At 52.1% G+C, this 16,068-nt stretch overlaps 2 protein-coding genes across 3 annotated transcripts in view; one reads left to right on the top strand and one right to left on the bottom strand.

Moving 5' to 3' along the window:
- Positions 1-11,797, top strand: part of LOC119090473 (uncharacterized) — a 42,471-nt gene extending 30,674 nt beyond the window's left edge. The window contains exons 9-15 of one of the 2 annotated variants that reach the window (XM_037213294.1): positions 1,367-1,479; positions 3,281-3,485; positions 6,131-6,286; positions 7,569-7,690; positions 8,577-8,655; positions 9,803-9,970; positions 10,878-11,797. In XM_037213294.1, the coding sequence (XP_037069189.1) occupies positions 3,395-3,485; positions 6,131-6,286; positions 7,569-7,690; positions 8,577-8,655; positions 9,803-9,970; positions 10,878-10,954 (693 nt within the window). In that variant the 5' untranslated portion in view covers positions 1,367-1,479; positions 3,281-3,394 and the 3' untranslated portion in view covers positions 10,955-11,797. Of the gene's footprint in view, positions 1-1,366; positions 1,480-3,280; positions 3,486-6,130; positions 6,287-7,568; positions 7,691-8,576; positions 8,656-9,802; positions 9,971-10,877 lie in introns of those variants that run through there. The other variant, XR_005093236.1, reaches the window with a different exon arrangement.
- LOC119090525 (lectin BRA-3) lies at positions 11,794-14,224 on the bottom strand. The gene is made up of 2 exons (XM_037213344.1): positions 14,002-14,224; positions 11,794-12,525 (listed from the first exon to the last, which is right to left on the bottom strand). The coding sequence occupies exons 1-2, from the start codon at positions 14,064-14,066 to the stop codon at positions 12,153-12,155; spliced, it is 438 nt and encodes a 145-aa protein (XP_037069239.1). The 5' UTR covers positions 14,067-14,224; the 3' UTR covers positions 11,794-12,152.
- Positions 14,225-16,068: the final 1,844 nt, after the last annotated feature.

The following is a 16,068-nucleotide window of genomic DNA, read 5'->3' as shown; positions in this document are numbered from 1 at the left end:
CGCCCCACTAAGGGTAGCCGTAGTCTGCACCCCCTTTTATCGCTCCTGAACACGCCTCTGGCAGGCAGTTTAGCGTGCTTTGGACCGCACGGAAATGAAAGACGGCCAAAACGTATAGTTTTCGGCCTTCATATGCCATCTGACATGAGTCGTTTCTCTTGCTGGAATCCCCGGGCCCGCCTTTTTCCTTCAGTTTTTTTCCTTTCCTTTTTCCTTTCCTTTATTCAGTTTTACATGTACACATAATGTCCTGCTCATCATTCATAGCACCGCGCTGCTTGTAGGCATGAGGCTACGATCCTCTGTATCTCTCTGTGCAAAACCTGCATGTGGCTTTGCCATCGTGTAGATCGTCTAGCTGGGCAAAGACTGGTTAAAGTGCAAAGCCCTGCTTAAAGATACGGAGAAACGTTTGACAACTCCCTTCTTTGAGCCCTAGAAACGCCTCTTCTATGTTATTTCGGCCATACTGCTATAGCCATACTGACGTTTTAACGGCGTTATACATCAGCAAAGTCAGTTGCGCTTGAAAGCGCTAGAACAAATCTCAAAAAAGACTATGGACTTGATCTCGGGGACGTCACTATCTTGGCATGAATAGTGACGTCACTGTATTGGCACGAATAGTGACGTCACTATCTTGGCTTGACTTGTGAGATCGTTGTCTTGGTATGTAAGACGGACTTGTCTGAAGGTTTCTTTCAAAAGCGCGCTCTTTAGCGGCTCTTGTGCATGCCATGTACCAAAATTTATAGCACAACGCGGTGTAAAAAAATTGGAAAAGCAGAAAACCTCAACGATCTGTTCCAGACCGTTTCGGGGAAACCAGCAAAAGAATGCTGAGAGGGGCGAAATGTTACCGGCTAAAATGTTGCCGGTTACCGAAATGTTACCCTTACCGGTGCGTCCGAATAAGGGCAAAGTTGACATCTCAGAGAGCAATCCGTCTTTAGTTTTTCCTATTCGTAATGGAATGTTATGCTAGCGCGCATCTTAGGCTAACTTTGAGCACAGACTCGCCCACGGCTTCACGCATTTTCCAGCGCCATTACAAGCCCTAGCTCCGCACGTGTCGCATGCGTATGTATTGCTGGATCCGTTTGGAGATGTATCACATGACCTATAAAACATCACATGCGTATGTATGGCTAGGTCCGTTTGGAGATGTATCACATGACCTGTGAAAAATGACACGTATATGTATTGCTAGGTCTGTTTGAAGATGCATTACATGACCTATGAAACATCAGACGGTGAATATATGTGCCTGTGAAAGTTTCAAACCTCTCGATGCCGTAGAGGAGATAATAACTTTCAAGGATGCGTTTATGAAGCATTATTGACCCATTGTGACTTCTTGGCGCAGGCAAAACGGTGGGCTTCTGGCATACTCACAACGGTTTTAATGAAACGGAGCTCGATTCGACGGTGGAGGCGGATAATAACACGTTTAGCAACATTACGTCACTGCAGGAACAGGTGGGTTTGGGGCCGAGCTCTGGTGCAGCGCTCGCCGCCGTGACGTGACGTGCGTGACGTGCGTGACGTGTGGTGGTGATGTGCGTGACGTGACGTGTGGCCTTGACGTGACTCGCGCGACGTGCGTGACGTGACGCGCGTGACGTGCGATGGCGACGTGCAATCGTAATGGGCGTGACGTGTAGTCGTGACGTGCGGCCGTGACGTTGGGACGTACGTGACGTGCGATGGTAACGTGCGACCGTGACGTGCATGACATGAGATTGTGACGTGCAATCGTTACGTGCGGCTGTGACGTGCGTGACGTGCGGCTGTGACGTGCGTGACGTGCGGTGGTGATGTGCAATCGTGACGTGCGGGACGTGACGCGCCGCTATGGCGTGTTTGACGTGCGACCGTGACGTGACTGTGACTGTTCAGTCAGGTGATGGTGACACTTTCCATCACCACTGTTGCTGGTCATGGGCTGGCCGTGGCTTTTCGTGATGGTGATAGTGACAATGAAAGTAATGGTTGGCTAGGAAAAGTGATATTGGGAAATGGTTGTTTTCCCGCAAATGACAAGATCAAGCCTTTGCCAGTGCCTCCTCCCCCCCCCCCCCCAAAAGTGGTCATACACACATGGTTCACCAGTGAATCATGTGTGTATGACCATAGCCGCGACTGTGAGATCTAAGAGAATGTAGCTGTTCAAATGTTTTGATCGCATGAGTTGACATGCTCATCTTTAATCCTACTTGTTTAAAGATCCAAAATGCCCATTGTGGGCGGCGTGCCTTAAAACACTTACGAACAACATTAAAAAAACAACACTTGATTAATTCTTCCTCAGTGCACCGATGGTGTCTCCCAAAATTTGTATCTTAATGGAACACCTAGTTATGACCACAAGGTCTCGATTGAGGTCTTGATAGCCAAAGACAGCCAAACCAAAGTCGCCCATCATGCGGCGCACTCCTCTCGGGGTGCACCGCATTCCTCTCGCGCAGCACCGCACTCCTCTCGGGGTGCGCCGCACTCCTCTCGCGCAGCACCGCACTCCCCTCGCGCAGCACCGCACTCCTCTCGCGCAGCACCGCACTCCTCTCACGCAGCAGCGCACTCCTCTCGCGCAGCAGCGCACTCCTCTCGCGCAGCAGCGCACTCCTCTCGCGCAGCGCCACACTCCTCTCGCGCAGCACCGCACTCCTCTCGCGCAGCACCGCACTCCTCTCACGCAGCAGCGCACTCCTCTCGCGCAGCGCCACACTCCTCTCGCCTCCGAGATGAGTAGCTTTTGATATGCATCCAGGCGTTGAGGGCTCAAAACATGGAGAAACAGCAGGCATCGATTCGATATGGCGTTCATCCGTATCCCTCCACAGCATGCACCATCAACATTTGAACATCCTGATGATGTGTGATGCTAAAGAAAATCTTGATGGACAAAATAGCTAGCAGCCTACCGGCCACCTGTGCCCCATGTCCGTCACTGGTCACGTCTTGCCTTGACTTCTCACGTGTTATGTGCTACACGTCACTTCCAGTCTATCGCTGCAGTGGAATTGCCGCTGTCCCTGACCCCTTGGATGGGAGCATTTCAGGCGTAGAATGTGGCACTGGTTCGATTTCACGCAGTTTCGCCCGGGACAAATGCACGGGAAATCCTGGGAAGTACAATTTGGTAGCGCCCGTTTATCTCAGCATCTTAAAGGAGCACGTTTTTCGTGTGTAACGGCAAGCATGCCAATAATGTTGCGGTACCTAAAGCATGTTTATTTTAAGTAAAATATGTCATCTCATTTCAAATGCTCTGCCGCAGGTCGAGGACTTTTACACTGGCAGTGTCAGGTCATATTTCAACTTCACCCCAGTCAGCTGCTCCAGCGAGGAATGCGCTGTGGGTGACATCATCACGGACGCCATCTTGGTGCAGATGGTGGTGTCAGAAGGTCTCCCTATTCCGGAGAGTTTCAGGCCCATGGCCGTCTGGCCGGGTCACAACATCACCGATGGCATCAGGTCAGGTACGTGAGGTCACATGACGTCATGATGACGTCATACCAGGTGTGACGATAGGCTAGGTTAGGTTGCGCAGACCCGTGGTCAGACAAGACAAGTTCGTGTCATACATATTGGCACCTCCTGGGTTGCTTCGCTTGTCGCGACGGCCCCATCGGTGACCAGAGGTTTTCAGCGGTGTTTCGATACCCGCAATCGTCTGGGGGTAAACAGTACCCGTCTGGTGTCCGAGGACGTGATGGTCGGGACAAGGGCATTGGTGCCACGGGTCAGATTCGCCCAGGATCACTGGACCGGCATCGGACGCTTAACTAATGACGTCACAGGGCACCCAGCAGACCCTTATAATAAGCAAACTCTCAGCACGTCCTCATTGCCCTCTACCATCCGTTGTCATCATCTCGTAACTTTATAACCGGCGTTCAACAAACTAGCTTGTCTTACACGTTGTAGGCCTGCCATGATGTTAATAAAGGCCCAGGCCCAGGATTAGGTGAGGGCAAAATCACGTCAGGTCAGCGTCAGGTCAACTGATCAGTACGATTCGTCTTATTTTTACCGTTTACAAGACATATGAAGATCATGCGATTGTTAAGGTGTCAGTTAGGCCAATCAAGTCGTCACAAATTGGCTGAAAAATTATTTTGTTGTGAGACATAAGGCTTTGCGTCGCATACCCTCTGGTGGAAGCCTTTTTGAATCCATGCGTTATGGCTGTCCTGACTGGCAAGCAGTTGTAACGGTCGATTCATGAATTGACGGAATCCAAAACAATAGAGTGCGAATAGCCTTTTGTAGGTGGCAATTGCCGTAAAACCGCGGCCGACGAGTCATCATGTCGTGAGCTGACCTAAAATTAAATTGAAATTGAATCAGTCAAACTGACCGCCTGGCACGTGTTGACTCTTTGGTAGGCGCACCTAGTGTGGTTTGAAAAGCATGCTCAAAGCTAGGAGGGGTGTTTCTCCTTCCCTAAGGCGGTCTTGGGCATACTCCAGCACTCACCTGTCTTCTTGCCACCCCAGGAAAACGCTGATCAGTGTGGGCTACTGATCATCGATGTCATTACTAGCGTTATTTCCATCTGTAAAACACCACATCCGCATACTTCGTGGAATGACGACGTAATACGTCACATGCTCTCTGATTTTTTTTTCAGTTGCTCGACAGCTTCAAAGTTCTTTACTTGATAACGGCCATTCACTCCCACAGTATTTCACTTCTCTGTTGAAGAAGTGGCTTAGGTCTGGGCAACGGACACTAACAGAAAGAACCTGAAACAAAATATAAGGCTCGCCGAAGACATGCCAAGGCTATCCCAATCATTCTGCATGCAATTTGCATTGCGTTTGAAAAAACAGCATGACCAGAGCTGGGCTCATTAGCTTGTGAAAAGCGTTAGGTGTACTTAAACTTGTTCCCGCACGTAATGGGCGAGTCATTCGGATTCGACACTCAGGCGGCGACTTGAATTTGAAGTTGACTGACTTTGTTGCTGTTGACTTTGTTGTTGTTTGTTGTTGACTTTTGTCCGTGGCTTCCTGTAGCCCAGCATTTTATGCTGAACCCAGACTTCCTCAAGAGCAGAACAGCTGTTGGATCACGCGCAAATCGAAAACAGACAGGAGGCTTCCTTTGCTGTCTACGGTAGCACAGCCGACTGTGCAGGCCTTTACAGCTTGAACCCTCGCGTCATCTGAAGGCATTGGCACCCGTGGTTCTGTTCCGTTCGTCAGGGCGGGTCACGATATGATCGCACTGATTAGACTTCTGGGAGACATGGCCACCAATGCCTTTCACTTGTGTCCAGGCTATGTCGGATCAGTTCCGGGCTGTTTCGGATCAGTTCCAGGCTGTATCGGATCAGTTTCAGGCTGTATCGGATCAGTTCCAGGCTGTATCGGATCAGTACCAGGCTGTGTCGGATCAGTTCTAGGGTGTATCGGATCAGTTCCAGGCTGTATCGGATCAGTTCCGGGCTGTATCGGATAAGTTCCAGGTTGTATCGGATCAGTTCCGAGCTATATCGGATTAGGTCCAGGCTGTATCGGATCAGTTCCAGGCTGTATCGGATTGGGTCCAGGCTGTATCGGATCAGTTCCAGGCTGTATCGGATCAGTTTCAAGCCATATCGGATCAGTTCCAGGCTACATCACATAAGTTTCCGGGCTTTGTGGGATCAGTTCCAGTCGGCGTGAGCAGCTCAGGGCTCGCTGATTTCTTGTCTGATCAGGCTGGGTCATCCTGGGGTCAGGTCATGTCAAGGTTGAACGTTAGGCCTGCCCGACCTGTGCGCTGACCGACAATTTTTTTGGAATTTTGGTGTCGCTGCTACTATCCGAACACTACCATTACCAGAGCTGCATGGATAACGGAGTGATAACTGGTAGCGATAAGGTGATAGCGATCAAGTAGTACTGATAAAATGGCAACGATCAAGTGGTAGCGACAAAGTCAACTGATCTGACCCATGTGACCAGAGCGCATGCAATGATCACTCTGCAACTGCTATGCGCCCAAAGTTTTTATAATTTGGGCCATTAGAAAGGAGCAATCTGATGCTGCAGTGCAGCGTCACCCGTGCCCTCGGAGCATCACTCGTTCCGTTCCGTTCCGTTTCGTTCCGCACCGCTCCGTTCCGTTCCGTCAGGCGAGCTCACCGTGGAGGAGGTGCGTGACTCGCTGCCGGACGTGCAGGTGGCCCTGGTGGGCGCCACGGGTGCCGGCGTGACGGCCCTGTTCGCCCGGGCCGTCTCCGACCTCACCAAGGACGGTCAGGCGACGCAGGCCTTCCTGCAGGTGGCCGGTAAGACCGAGAGGCTGGACCATGCTTTTTGGCACGGCTGTTACGTTTAGTTACGTAAGTTGTTCAGTGCATTTCTGAGGAATATCATTCACATAGATAAGACAGTGGTATTGGCATTATTCCTCTGAGAAAAACCGGGAGAATGAAGATATAGTTCGATTGATGTTTCGGCACCATGGCGTTATCGAAACAATAGCAGAAGGAAATTCATTTCTGCTACTGTTTCGATAAAGGCATCTTGCCGAAGAGTCGATAAAGGCATGTAAAATGAACATAAGTAAAATTCACTTCTGCTATTGTTTCGATAAAGGCATGTTGCCGAAATATTAAGCCAACTATATCTCCATTCTCCTGGTTTCTGGTTTTTCCGCGAGGAATAAGGTTATTACTACTGTCTCGCATGCGTCGGAAACAGCTGGAAAAACCATACCACCAAGTGCGTACCACCTGACCCTCAATGGGTCAGGCCAGGTCAAAGCAGTCCAAAAAATGGTGTTGTGTTGCGCTCATCAGTGTATTCGCAAACGTGTTGTTATGCGTGCACTAATCTCGACGCAATTATGAGCATGGTTCTTGGAGCAAAGACAGCAGAGCACGGGTGTGGGACAATGTCAAGGATGATCGTTACGATGGAATAATGCGTAATTCTATCAGAGCATTTTATCGTTTGTTTGCATCCAGGTTACTTTAACTAAGTTTACCTTCACTGACCTTACCTGAGTACATTGTCATGTATTCTGACTAGATGCAACCATTCAACGTCCTTGAGGATGTATATCGTACCAGAAACGTACCCTAATGGGTGCCGTAACGTAAAAGACGTCTGACAAATTTCAGTTACCACTCGCCAACGTAACCTGAAAAACGTATGGTGCTCAAAGTATTCCAAATGTGTAAATACACAAAAAAATGATACGCAACTACTGGACATTTCAGCATCATCCAATGCTGACCCTAAAGAGATTCACACAAATTTCTGAACAGCCTCTGAGACACCCCTCGTGCGGTGGAGACGACACTCCTGACCCTTGGCCCGGTGGAGACGACGCTCCTGACCCTTGGTGCGGTGGAGACGACACTCCTGACCCTTGGTCCGGTGGAGACGACACTCCTGGCCCTTGGTCCGGTGGAGACGACGCTCCTGACCCTTGGTCCGGTGGAGACGACACTCCTGACCCTTTCCTCGCGTGAGGATGAGGTAAACCTCACGCTAGGTCCGTCCTTCAAGCCTGACCTCAGCTATACGATTGTGGTGAGTGCTTGACCTGAGAACCTTTTCCAGGTGTGAGGGTGATTTATGACCTTGACCTGCCCGCACCGTTCCGGCCTAAGTACCTGATGAACCTCTGTCTGACCTGTCCGGAACAGAGGTACATGGCAATTTCGCCGGAGTGGAACTACACGGTGAGTGGCAGCGGCACACGGGCACTCCGGAACTCAGAGAATCCGGCATCCAGGCACTCTGACTAACCCACATTCCACGTTCCGACAATAACGCTCCAGCACCCCAGCGCTGTGGCTCTTGACTCGCGAAAGCCGACGGTCCTGCAGCGTGGCACTCCGACCTTCCGGCACTCATACACACAGGCACTTCGACGCTCCGGTGCTCGGTCGCTCTGTCACGCAGACACTCAGACACTTCCAGGCTCAGATTTTCAGTGTGGTGTTCAATACAACTGGCACATTTCGATGTCTTTCGGGCAGCTATCTGTCACGTTTTCGAGCTGCAGGTGACATAACGGCCGGTTTTTCTTCATGCTTCATGAGTTAATTCCGGTGCTAAGTGCTGGAGCTGGTTTGTGTTGCATGAGTGCTTAACACCACACTTCAGAGCTCATCGCTAGACTTGGAGAGCAGCGATTAACGTTGGTCGTACTTCACCAAGTCACTCTTCCGCCGGCCACATTTGGGACACTGAGGGGCTAAACGCACGCCATGTTAAATCTATGCTGAAAACCGGCGTTTGGCTTGCTGTTCTTTGCTTCTATTGTGCATTCTGCTATTTCACGTAATCTTATTGCTGTTATATAGCATGCACTCTTTTTCTGAAAATCGTCGCCTGGCGACATATTCGCCAAAACAATCCTCTCTCGTTGGTTTATTTGTACCCTGATCTGGTTTGTTCGTACCCTGATCTGGTTTATTTGTTCTCTGTTCTGGTTCATTTGTGCCATGATCTGGCTTATTTGTGCTCTGGTATGGCTCATTTGTACCCTGATCTGCGCTGGAATATTGGTAGCAGCCAGTGCTCTGGTTCCGTTATTTCCGCACGGTCTGCCCTGTGTTCCAGATCGCTGTGCCGGCGACTCTTCTGAAGGACAGCGCCTGGGCGGACGTCACCAGCCAGTTCTTCGACATTCGGGTGACAGGTGGGTGCCGGCGGCGGAGGCTCGTTCGCGCAGGGATACCCGTATTTCAGCCCCACGACTGTCAGTGGTGCATTCTGATACCGCACAGGTTCAAGGTCCGCGGCCGCGTCTATGTCTTCGGTTTCGTTCTGTTTTCGATTTTTGAATTTACCATTTCGTTTTTGACTACTGATGTGTTGGCCAGCGATGATCAATTCAGAGCGATGAAATTAAGACCAGCGGTGAAATGTGGAGCAGGCTGTGGCCATGGTGGGATGCCTCCGTTTCCTAGCCTCACTCCAAACAGGGGACCTTCGCGCAGGAGTTTGTGAGGGCGCCCGAGCGGGTGGCCGTGTGGCCGGGTCATAGCTGACGGGTGGCCGTCAGGGTGGCCTTCAGGGTGGCCGTGTGACCAGGTCATAGCTGACGGGTGGCCGCCAGAGTGACCGCGTGACCGGGTCATAGTTAGCGGCCATGTCAGGCTCCCGTGTGACGGGGAACTACGTGGATTCAGGGTGAAACGGTTATTGGGGTGGGAAGTGTGGATGGTTTGTTTGTTTTGCTTTTTTGTTTCGTTCTGTTTTTTGCCTTTTATTAGAGCCTTTTCGACCAGAAATTACCATTTCAGGGCTATGGGATGAAGGAAAATGGTTAGAGATGGGGCAGACTTGCACGCGCTTAGGGGGCCAGCCTCCGAGCTTTAACCCGCGCATGCGTGCTGTGTACCCGGTCGGGTCTCCCTTCCCCCGGGGCTATCGGCCCACTCGGGTCTGATGTATGCAGCCTGCCCCGGACAAGCGGTGTGTCGCTGGGATGCACGATGAAGCAGGACGGAGGATAAGATGATGATGATCACAAGGAACAGATGATGTGTGGATGGCACTGCGGCTCGTTTTACTCCTGTGGCAGTCGGTGGCTTTACGTAGGTGTGTGGCTTTGTTATCTCAGCAAGCGGCATCACATAACCGGTATGGCCTTGGGTTTGATGCGGCAATAACGAAAAGCGCATTTGCCGTACGGTAGAAGCATCGCTTTCTCACTTGCTTTGGACGACGACAGGCCACCTAGTTTCTTCAAAACCAGTGTTCACTACATCGCCCGCTATCTATCGGCTGCTAACAGCATCTATAGTTCCTTACTTGACCGCCGAGCGTCGCTTCGTCCGCAGACTTCACGGCCCGTGACGCCGTGGCACTGATGGTGAACAGGACCGGCCGTCTGCTGGCACCTGTCGGCGACAGGATCCGCTTCACCCACATCAACCCCGACGCCGAGGGTGGCGGCGACACGTTTGTCACCGTGCTCGTCACCATCGTCATCTGCATGATCGTGTTCGGTGAGCGTCGTCGGGTTGCAAGCGGCAGCCGCTGGGCGTCAGCGCTGTTCGGGCTGTGTTCGTGCGCCAGATTTAGGTTTGAAAGACGGAATATGCGGTCTAGGCACCCTCGCAGACTTCGTCTCGGCGCGCAGACGGGCCAGACTGGCGCAGTTTCACACGACTCTGCGTAGTCTTATCCGAATTCTGGAGTCTGAAACAGCTGTTTGCAGTCTGGCTCGACCGTCCACAAACCGAGTGTCTGTTGTCTGAACGAAATGTCTGCAACTCTAAACCGAATTATTGGTGGTGTGATCCATCTGCCGAAGCCTGATCTGAATGTCTGCAATCCGACTCAGTTGTTCTCAGTCTGAGTTTGTTCTCAGGCCGTTCTCACGCTACTTTGTCAGGCAGGCTATCCGACGATCCTCAGCCCGACCTGACGCGACTGTTCAAAGTCTGACTCAGCTGCTTGTAGTCGCGCATGACTGGCTGCATTCCCAGCTGTTGACAGTTTCACTAGGCCGTCTCCGGTCACGCACGATTGTTTGCTGTATGTCCTCACTGCACATTCTGCCCGGCAATGTACAATCAAATCTGGCTGATGTAAGTCGGTTATTGTTTTCTTTCTCTGTCATTTCTTTGATGGTGTAGTGATATATTACGCTCTGGTGTTAGACGTGACTCTGTGCAACGTATCCCGCCTGTCCATGCTGAACCTCCCGTCGGTACTCTGGCCAGATTGCAGTCTGACCAGACTGGCCGCTCACTGCCTACAGTCCGATTAGACCGCAGCCTGACAAGACTTCTACAGTCTAAACACTGTATACAGTCTTCCCACATCGCTTACAGTCTGACCGGACTGTAATATGTCCAGACTGGTCGCAGTCTGAGCGCACTCACCGGAATGTGGTCTGGCATCGGGCAGGTCTGGCAATATTCGGCTTCATCGCCTGGTCTCGAAGATACAGCCGTCACGGCTCCTCCATTGGTCTGGTGCGCTGAAGCGTCTCCAGCAAGACCCAGGTCAACCGGGTGACCTAGCATGACCTGATGTGACCTGTGTTGACGTGCGATGGTGCGGTGCCGTACGACCTGCTTAGACCCGAGGTGACGTTAGGGGCCCTGAGGTAAATGAAAGTGGCCTGAGTTGCTTGGATGTTTCAGCTTGAACACTAGGATGCCATTTTTAATCAGTACCTTGTGGCTATCACAATTCGGCTGCCCCGAGGTTGCGTAAGAATGCAACAATCAAGATGGCGCACCGGTGACGAGTACGCCAAACCACGTCACGTGGGACGGTCCAGTTTTGTCCTAGTCCATGTCTAGCAACGCCAATCACGTCAGCAGGACCTTCCTCAGGAAGGGCTGCAGGTCCTCAGAATCGGCATGGCTGCAATCGCTTGGGCGGAATAGCTTCGCGGCTTGCTGCGCTGGGAATGTGCCAGGTGCCAAGTGAGGACCGTGTGCAGCGGTTCGTGGCGATGTGTGTTGAAATGGCCTTGACGTCAGATTAAGTTGCGTTGCCCTGCATAGTCCGTAGCGTCCAGTGGCTGGCACCGCCGCGTTTGCGATATTCGCTCGTTTTTTGCATACGTGCTTAGATATTGTTATGATTATGTGCCAAAAAGGCGCATTCAGTCATGTGTACGTCCATAGAGTTGTTCGCTGTAACAGAAGAGGGCAGGCTTGACCTTTCGCTTCAATGTACGCTTGCCCCCGCCGGAACCCGGCGGGCGTCGCGGCGCTCGTGTGTCTGCACCGAGCATTTGCAAGGCACCGGTGCACAGTGGACCTGGCTTGTCTAGCAAACTCACTGTGTAATAAAACGATGAGAGAAGAGCCACGTCAAGTCGTTTAGTTGCATCTGCACGCGTCGTTCGTAGTACAAGTCCTCCAGCGCCAGGAGCCTTTCTCGACAGTTTTCCGTTCGCTCGTCCCCACGGACGGGTTCGGTGGTGCAGTGGTTTCATTGTGCGTGTGGAAAAGCTTTCGCTGCCACAAAGTCGCACCATCGTTCGCTACACACGCGCATCGGGCCGATTCCCCAAATGACATGGCCTATAGTCATAACAGAAAGCAGCCAACTGCAGCAGAAATGAGCAGGACACGCCACATCGACGCCCCTCGACTCCAGCCAGCACCCCAGCCCGCACGGCCTGCCCTGGCGCGTCCAATCAGCTGGCGCCACGCCCCCGTCCGCTCACATCGCGGGCATCTTGCAGACAAAGTCCTTCTTCTCCACGCAGTGGTTGTCATCCCACTGGCCGCTGTTGTCCTCCACGATGTTGACGCAGTCCTGATCGAGAAAGTTGTTGGGCTGGCCGTCCTGCCAGTTGGCGTAGCTCAGCTGACTGCCGTCCGACCAGACGAAGTGGCCCTCCGAGTCGAGGTCGTTGAGGCCGATCCAGGCCCCGCGCGCGCCGAGGTAGCTGGCGACCACGTCGTTCTCAGCGTTGCTGTGGATGGAGACGAGGTCGCTGCCTGCGCCCATGGCGTTGCAGGCTGTGCGCGCCTCCCGCCACGACGCCGTGTAGGTGGAGGCCAAGTAGCAGAAGCCACCGTTAGCCAGCCACCTGTGGATACCGAGAGAGAAGCGGTCGCCAGAGGTACGGGAAGGTCATTAGGGTCAGGGCAGGTCACCAGGGGCAGGGCAGGTCACCAGGGGCACGAAAAGATCATCAGGGGCAGGGAAAGTTACCGGGGACAAGATAAGGCATCCAGGGACAGGGGAAGGTCATCAGGGACAGGGGAAGGTCATCGAGGGCACGAGGTTTCGAGGCACAGGACATGGTCACCAGGTGCAGGGAAGGCCACTTGCAGCACGGGAGTGATAGCAGATCTACTTCTGCATCCATGAAGGCCTCTAGGCCTTCGCGGGTAACATTTTTTGTACCCGATTCAGCCGCCACACAAGCGGCTGTATCCATACCAACACGCCGTGCACTCTTTGTCACTTGTCAGCGTCACTTTGTCACTTGTCATCGTCACTTTGTCACTTGTCATCGTCACTTTGTCACTTGTCATCGTCACTTTGTCACTTGCCATCGTCACTTTGTCACTTGTCATCGTCACTTTGTCACTTGTCATCGTCCGTCACCCGCCCGTTTGCATTTCTTTCCAGCATCTTAGCTCTAAATTATGAAGAAGTTGATGGACAAGGAAGTGGGACGCTCTAAGTTACCTTTTGCGTGGATTAAGTGGTGCGAACTGAGCTTATTGTGACTGGAAGCAACACAAGCAGTAGCGTTGCGTAGTATTTCTTAGAGTGCCTGTCCGGCATTTTGTACGTGTCGTACTTGTACTCGTTTTAATGCCCGTAATTTGCCTCCAATCAGCGTCTATCGCATCCCGTTATCTATACCAAGTGGGCACGCATGGGCGTGGTGAGAGGTTGCCTGGAGCAGGGGTGGAGAGGTCACCAGGGGAAGAGGTGAGGGGCCGCCAGAGGTGAATGGTTAGATGTCACTACGGGTACGGTGGGATGAGAGATCAGCAGGGGCAGGGGTGGGAGGTCACCAGGGGAAGGGAATAAGACTCTCCAGGGAGAGGGTGGTGAGAGGTCAATATGGGTAGGGTAAGATGAGAGCTCAGCACGAGTAGGGGATGGGAAGTCACCAGGAGCAGGGGAGAGGCTTCCAGAAGCAGGGGACTGGTTATCAGGGGCAGGGGACTGGTTACCAGCGACAGGGTACTGGTTACCAGGGGCAGGGGACTGGGTACCAGGATAAAGGGACTGGTTACCAGGAGCAGGGTGAGATGTAGGGACAAGGCTTACAGACAGGAGTGTTGGCGCCGTACACTCGCATCCCAGAAGGTCAGTGTTACAGGACAAACCAGTTTCCTTTATTGGCGATTTAGGACGCGCCGTCCGCTAGGGTCATACGGAACGGGAAAAACTTTGCAGTGCCACCACAGCATGAAGATAAATCCTTGGTACACGAAATACTTTGATGGATTTGGGAGAAGCAACCGTAACGTTCCCACAACTTAAGGCTGAACGACGCCCCGGGCATTGTTCAGCATCTCCACATCTCACGCCCCCCGCTCACCGGTTGGGGCATGGCGTAGCGGCGACTGCCGCCAGGAACGCGGTGAGCACCGCCGTCCTGATCATCGCGTCGCCGGCCTCGGACCAATCAGCTGCTGCCCCAGAGGCAATCAACTGCTGCTCCAGAGACAATCAGCGGCTGTTCCAGAGACAATCGGCTGCTGCTCCAGAGACGAGTTGGCTCTTCGCCAGGTGCCGACGCAGGCGTTCGCCTCGAGCGGGGCGCAGCAGACGGGCGGACGTGGCTGCGCGCGTGGCGGCCGCTTATATGCCCAGGCATGGAAAGCCCCAGGTGGCACCTGTCGCGCTCCCGCGGCGGCGCACGTGCAGCGGAAAGAGAGTTGGCCGCCTCCGTGGGGACGCGTGCAGGGCGAGCAGCTGGCTATGCATGGGAGCGGGAGGCGTCTTCTGGCGAAAGGCGTGGCTTCGCGGGTGGGAACACCGAGATACGTCGCGCCGGCGCCGTCTGCGGGGACTGAGAGGCTCCGCGAGATTCGCGGGATCAGTTTGTGGCTGTCAGATGCGGTGCGAGGCTGTTTCTCGACCGCCCTTCGTAAATTAAGAGCTAATGATGCCCCAAACGGTATCGCTGTGACGCTCAAAACGCACACGGAACACCCAGAAGGCAGATCTGAGCTTTCCCTGTCATTAAGCAGGGAGAGACAAGGTCCCTTTTGGATAGAAGTTAATTTCATTAAGAAGTTCGAGTGAGTATTTGCCCAACATCGCTTTGTCGTGACCTGTGATAATCCGCGTCCGCGTTCCAAGTTCATTGTAGTCCGCGTTCCAAGTTCATTGTAGTCCGCGTTCCAAGTTCATTGTAGTCCGCTTTCCAAGTTCCCCGTAGTCCGCGTTCCAAGTTCCCCGTAGTCCGCGTTCCAAGTTCATTGTAGTCCGCTTTCCAAGTTCGCGTTCCAAGTTCACTTGGCATGTGCCTATGATGCGTACTATAAATCATATGCCAGCTGAAATATCCAAATAAGATGTGTACAAACTACCTCACTTTGAATATCTTAACACAAAAAACTAAAAATACTAAAACTAAACTAAACTAAAACTAAAACTAAAAAACTAAAAATACAGGCTGCCGGCCTCAAAAGAAAAAAGAGCAGCAAACTCAGCGCTGTGCAGCATTCATGACGTCACTATGACCTCACGCAGGGCAGCCCCAGGCTCCGATGCTTTTTTACCATGTCGTGAAGACTTTTCCGCGGGCACTGAACATCTAAAGGGAAGTTTTCACATTTGATGATGTTGAAGCAGGCATCAGATATGAGTAAACGAACCCACTTATAAATATCGGTATATTTGTTTAATGGAAGAAATCGTATTAGACATCACAATTCTTTGTTTAGTAAATATGCTTTTCAATGCCCCATGGTTTGACTACGTCATTGCACCTTATACAACATTGATTGAGAGACAATCGATGGTCGTTATATTTGAAAATCGCACTCACGAGCGTCAGATATGAAAGCATCGATAATTATATTTTCTATTGGCCTCGATCTCCGCACGGGTTATGGAATGGCAGGATTTGAGTGACGTTATTTTGGCGTCATGAATACCGAGGTGACTCCGAAATATTGTCCCCGATAAACCTGTCCCCATTTTCGCGGCGTGTAGCTTAGACATTAGAAGGGCTTAGGTCTTAAGAAAGCCAGGACTGTGAACAGCACCGCAAGGTCTTCAAGATGGCTATTTCAGTTCAAAAACCCCTTATAAATGTGGAGCACCCCCTTGAAACTCCTAATGACATTGGTTAGGATTTGAACCAACACAACTGAAAGCGCTTGCGCATCATGCGTTATACACTCCGGCTGAGTGCCTGTTGAATACCTCATACATAGCACCATATTGTTCTCCTGGTTTTGAGCCGCGTCGCTTGGCCGGACAGGGTGTTTAATAACCCGGTACATCCTGGGTCACAGCTCAAACGGCCGACGGCGCAGAAAGTACGGCCTCCAACCCTGGTTCATGTTCAGGCAAGCTTCTTGTCAAAATGCAGCTTGCTTATGAGCCCTCATGTGCGTCGTGGCCTCGTGGCGACTTGAAAATAAGGTCTTTC

The sequence above is a fragment of the Pollicipes pollicipes genome, unplaced genomic scaffold, assembly GCF_011947565.3.
Source record: "Pollicipes pollicipes isolate AB1234 unplaced genomic scaffold, Ppol_2.1 Scaffold_1600;HRSCAF=1878_pilon_pilon_pilon, whole genome shotgun sequence".
Lineage (NCBI taxonomy): Eukaryota > Metazoa > Arthropoda > Thecostraca > Pollicipedomorpha > Pollicipedidae > Pollicipes > Pollicipes pollicipes.
The sequence above is the reverse complement of the archived record's forward strand: the minus strand, read 5'-3'. Positions and strand labels throughout refer to the sequence as shown.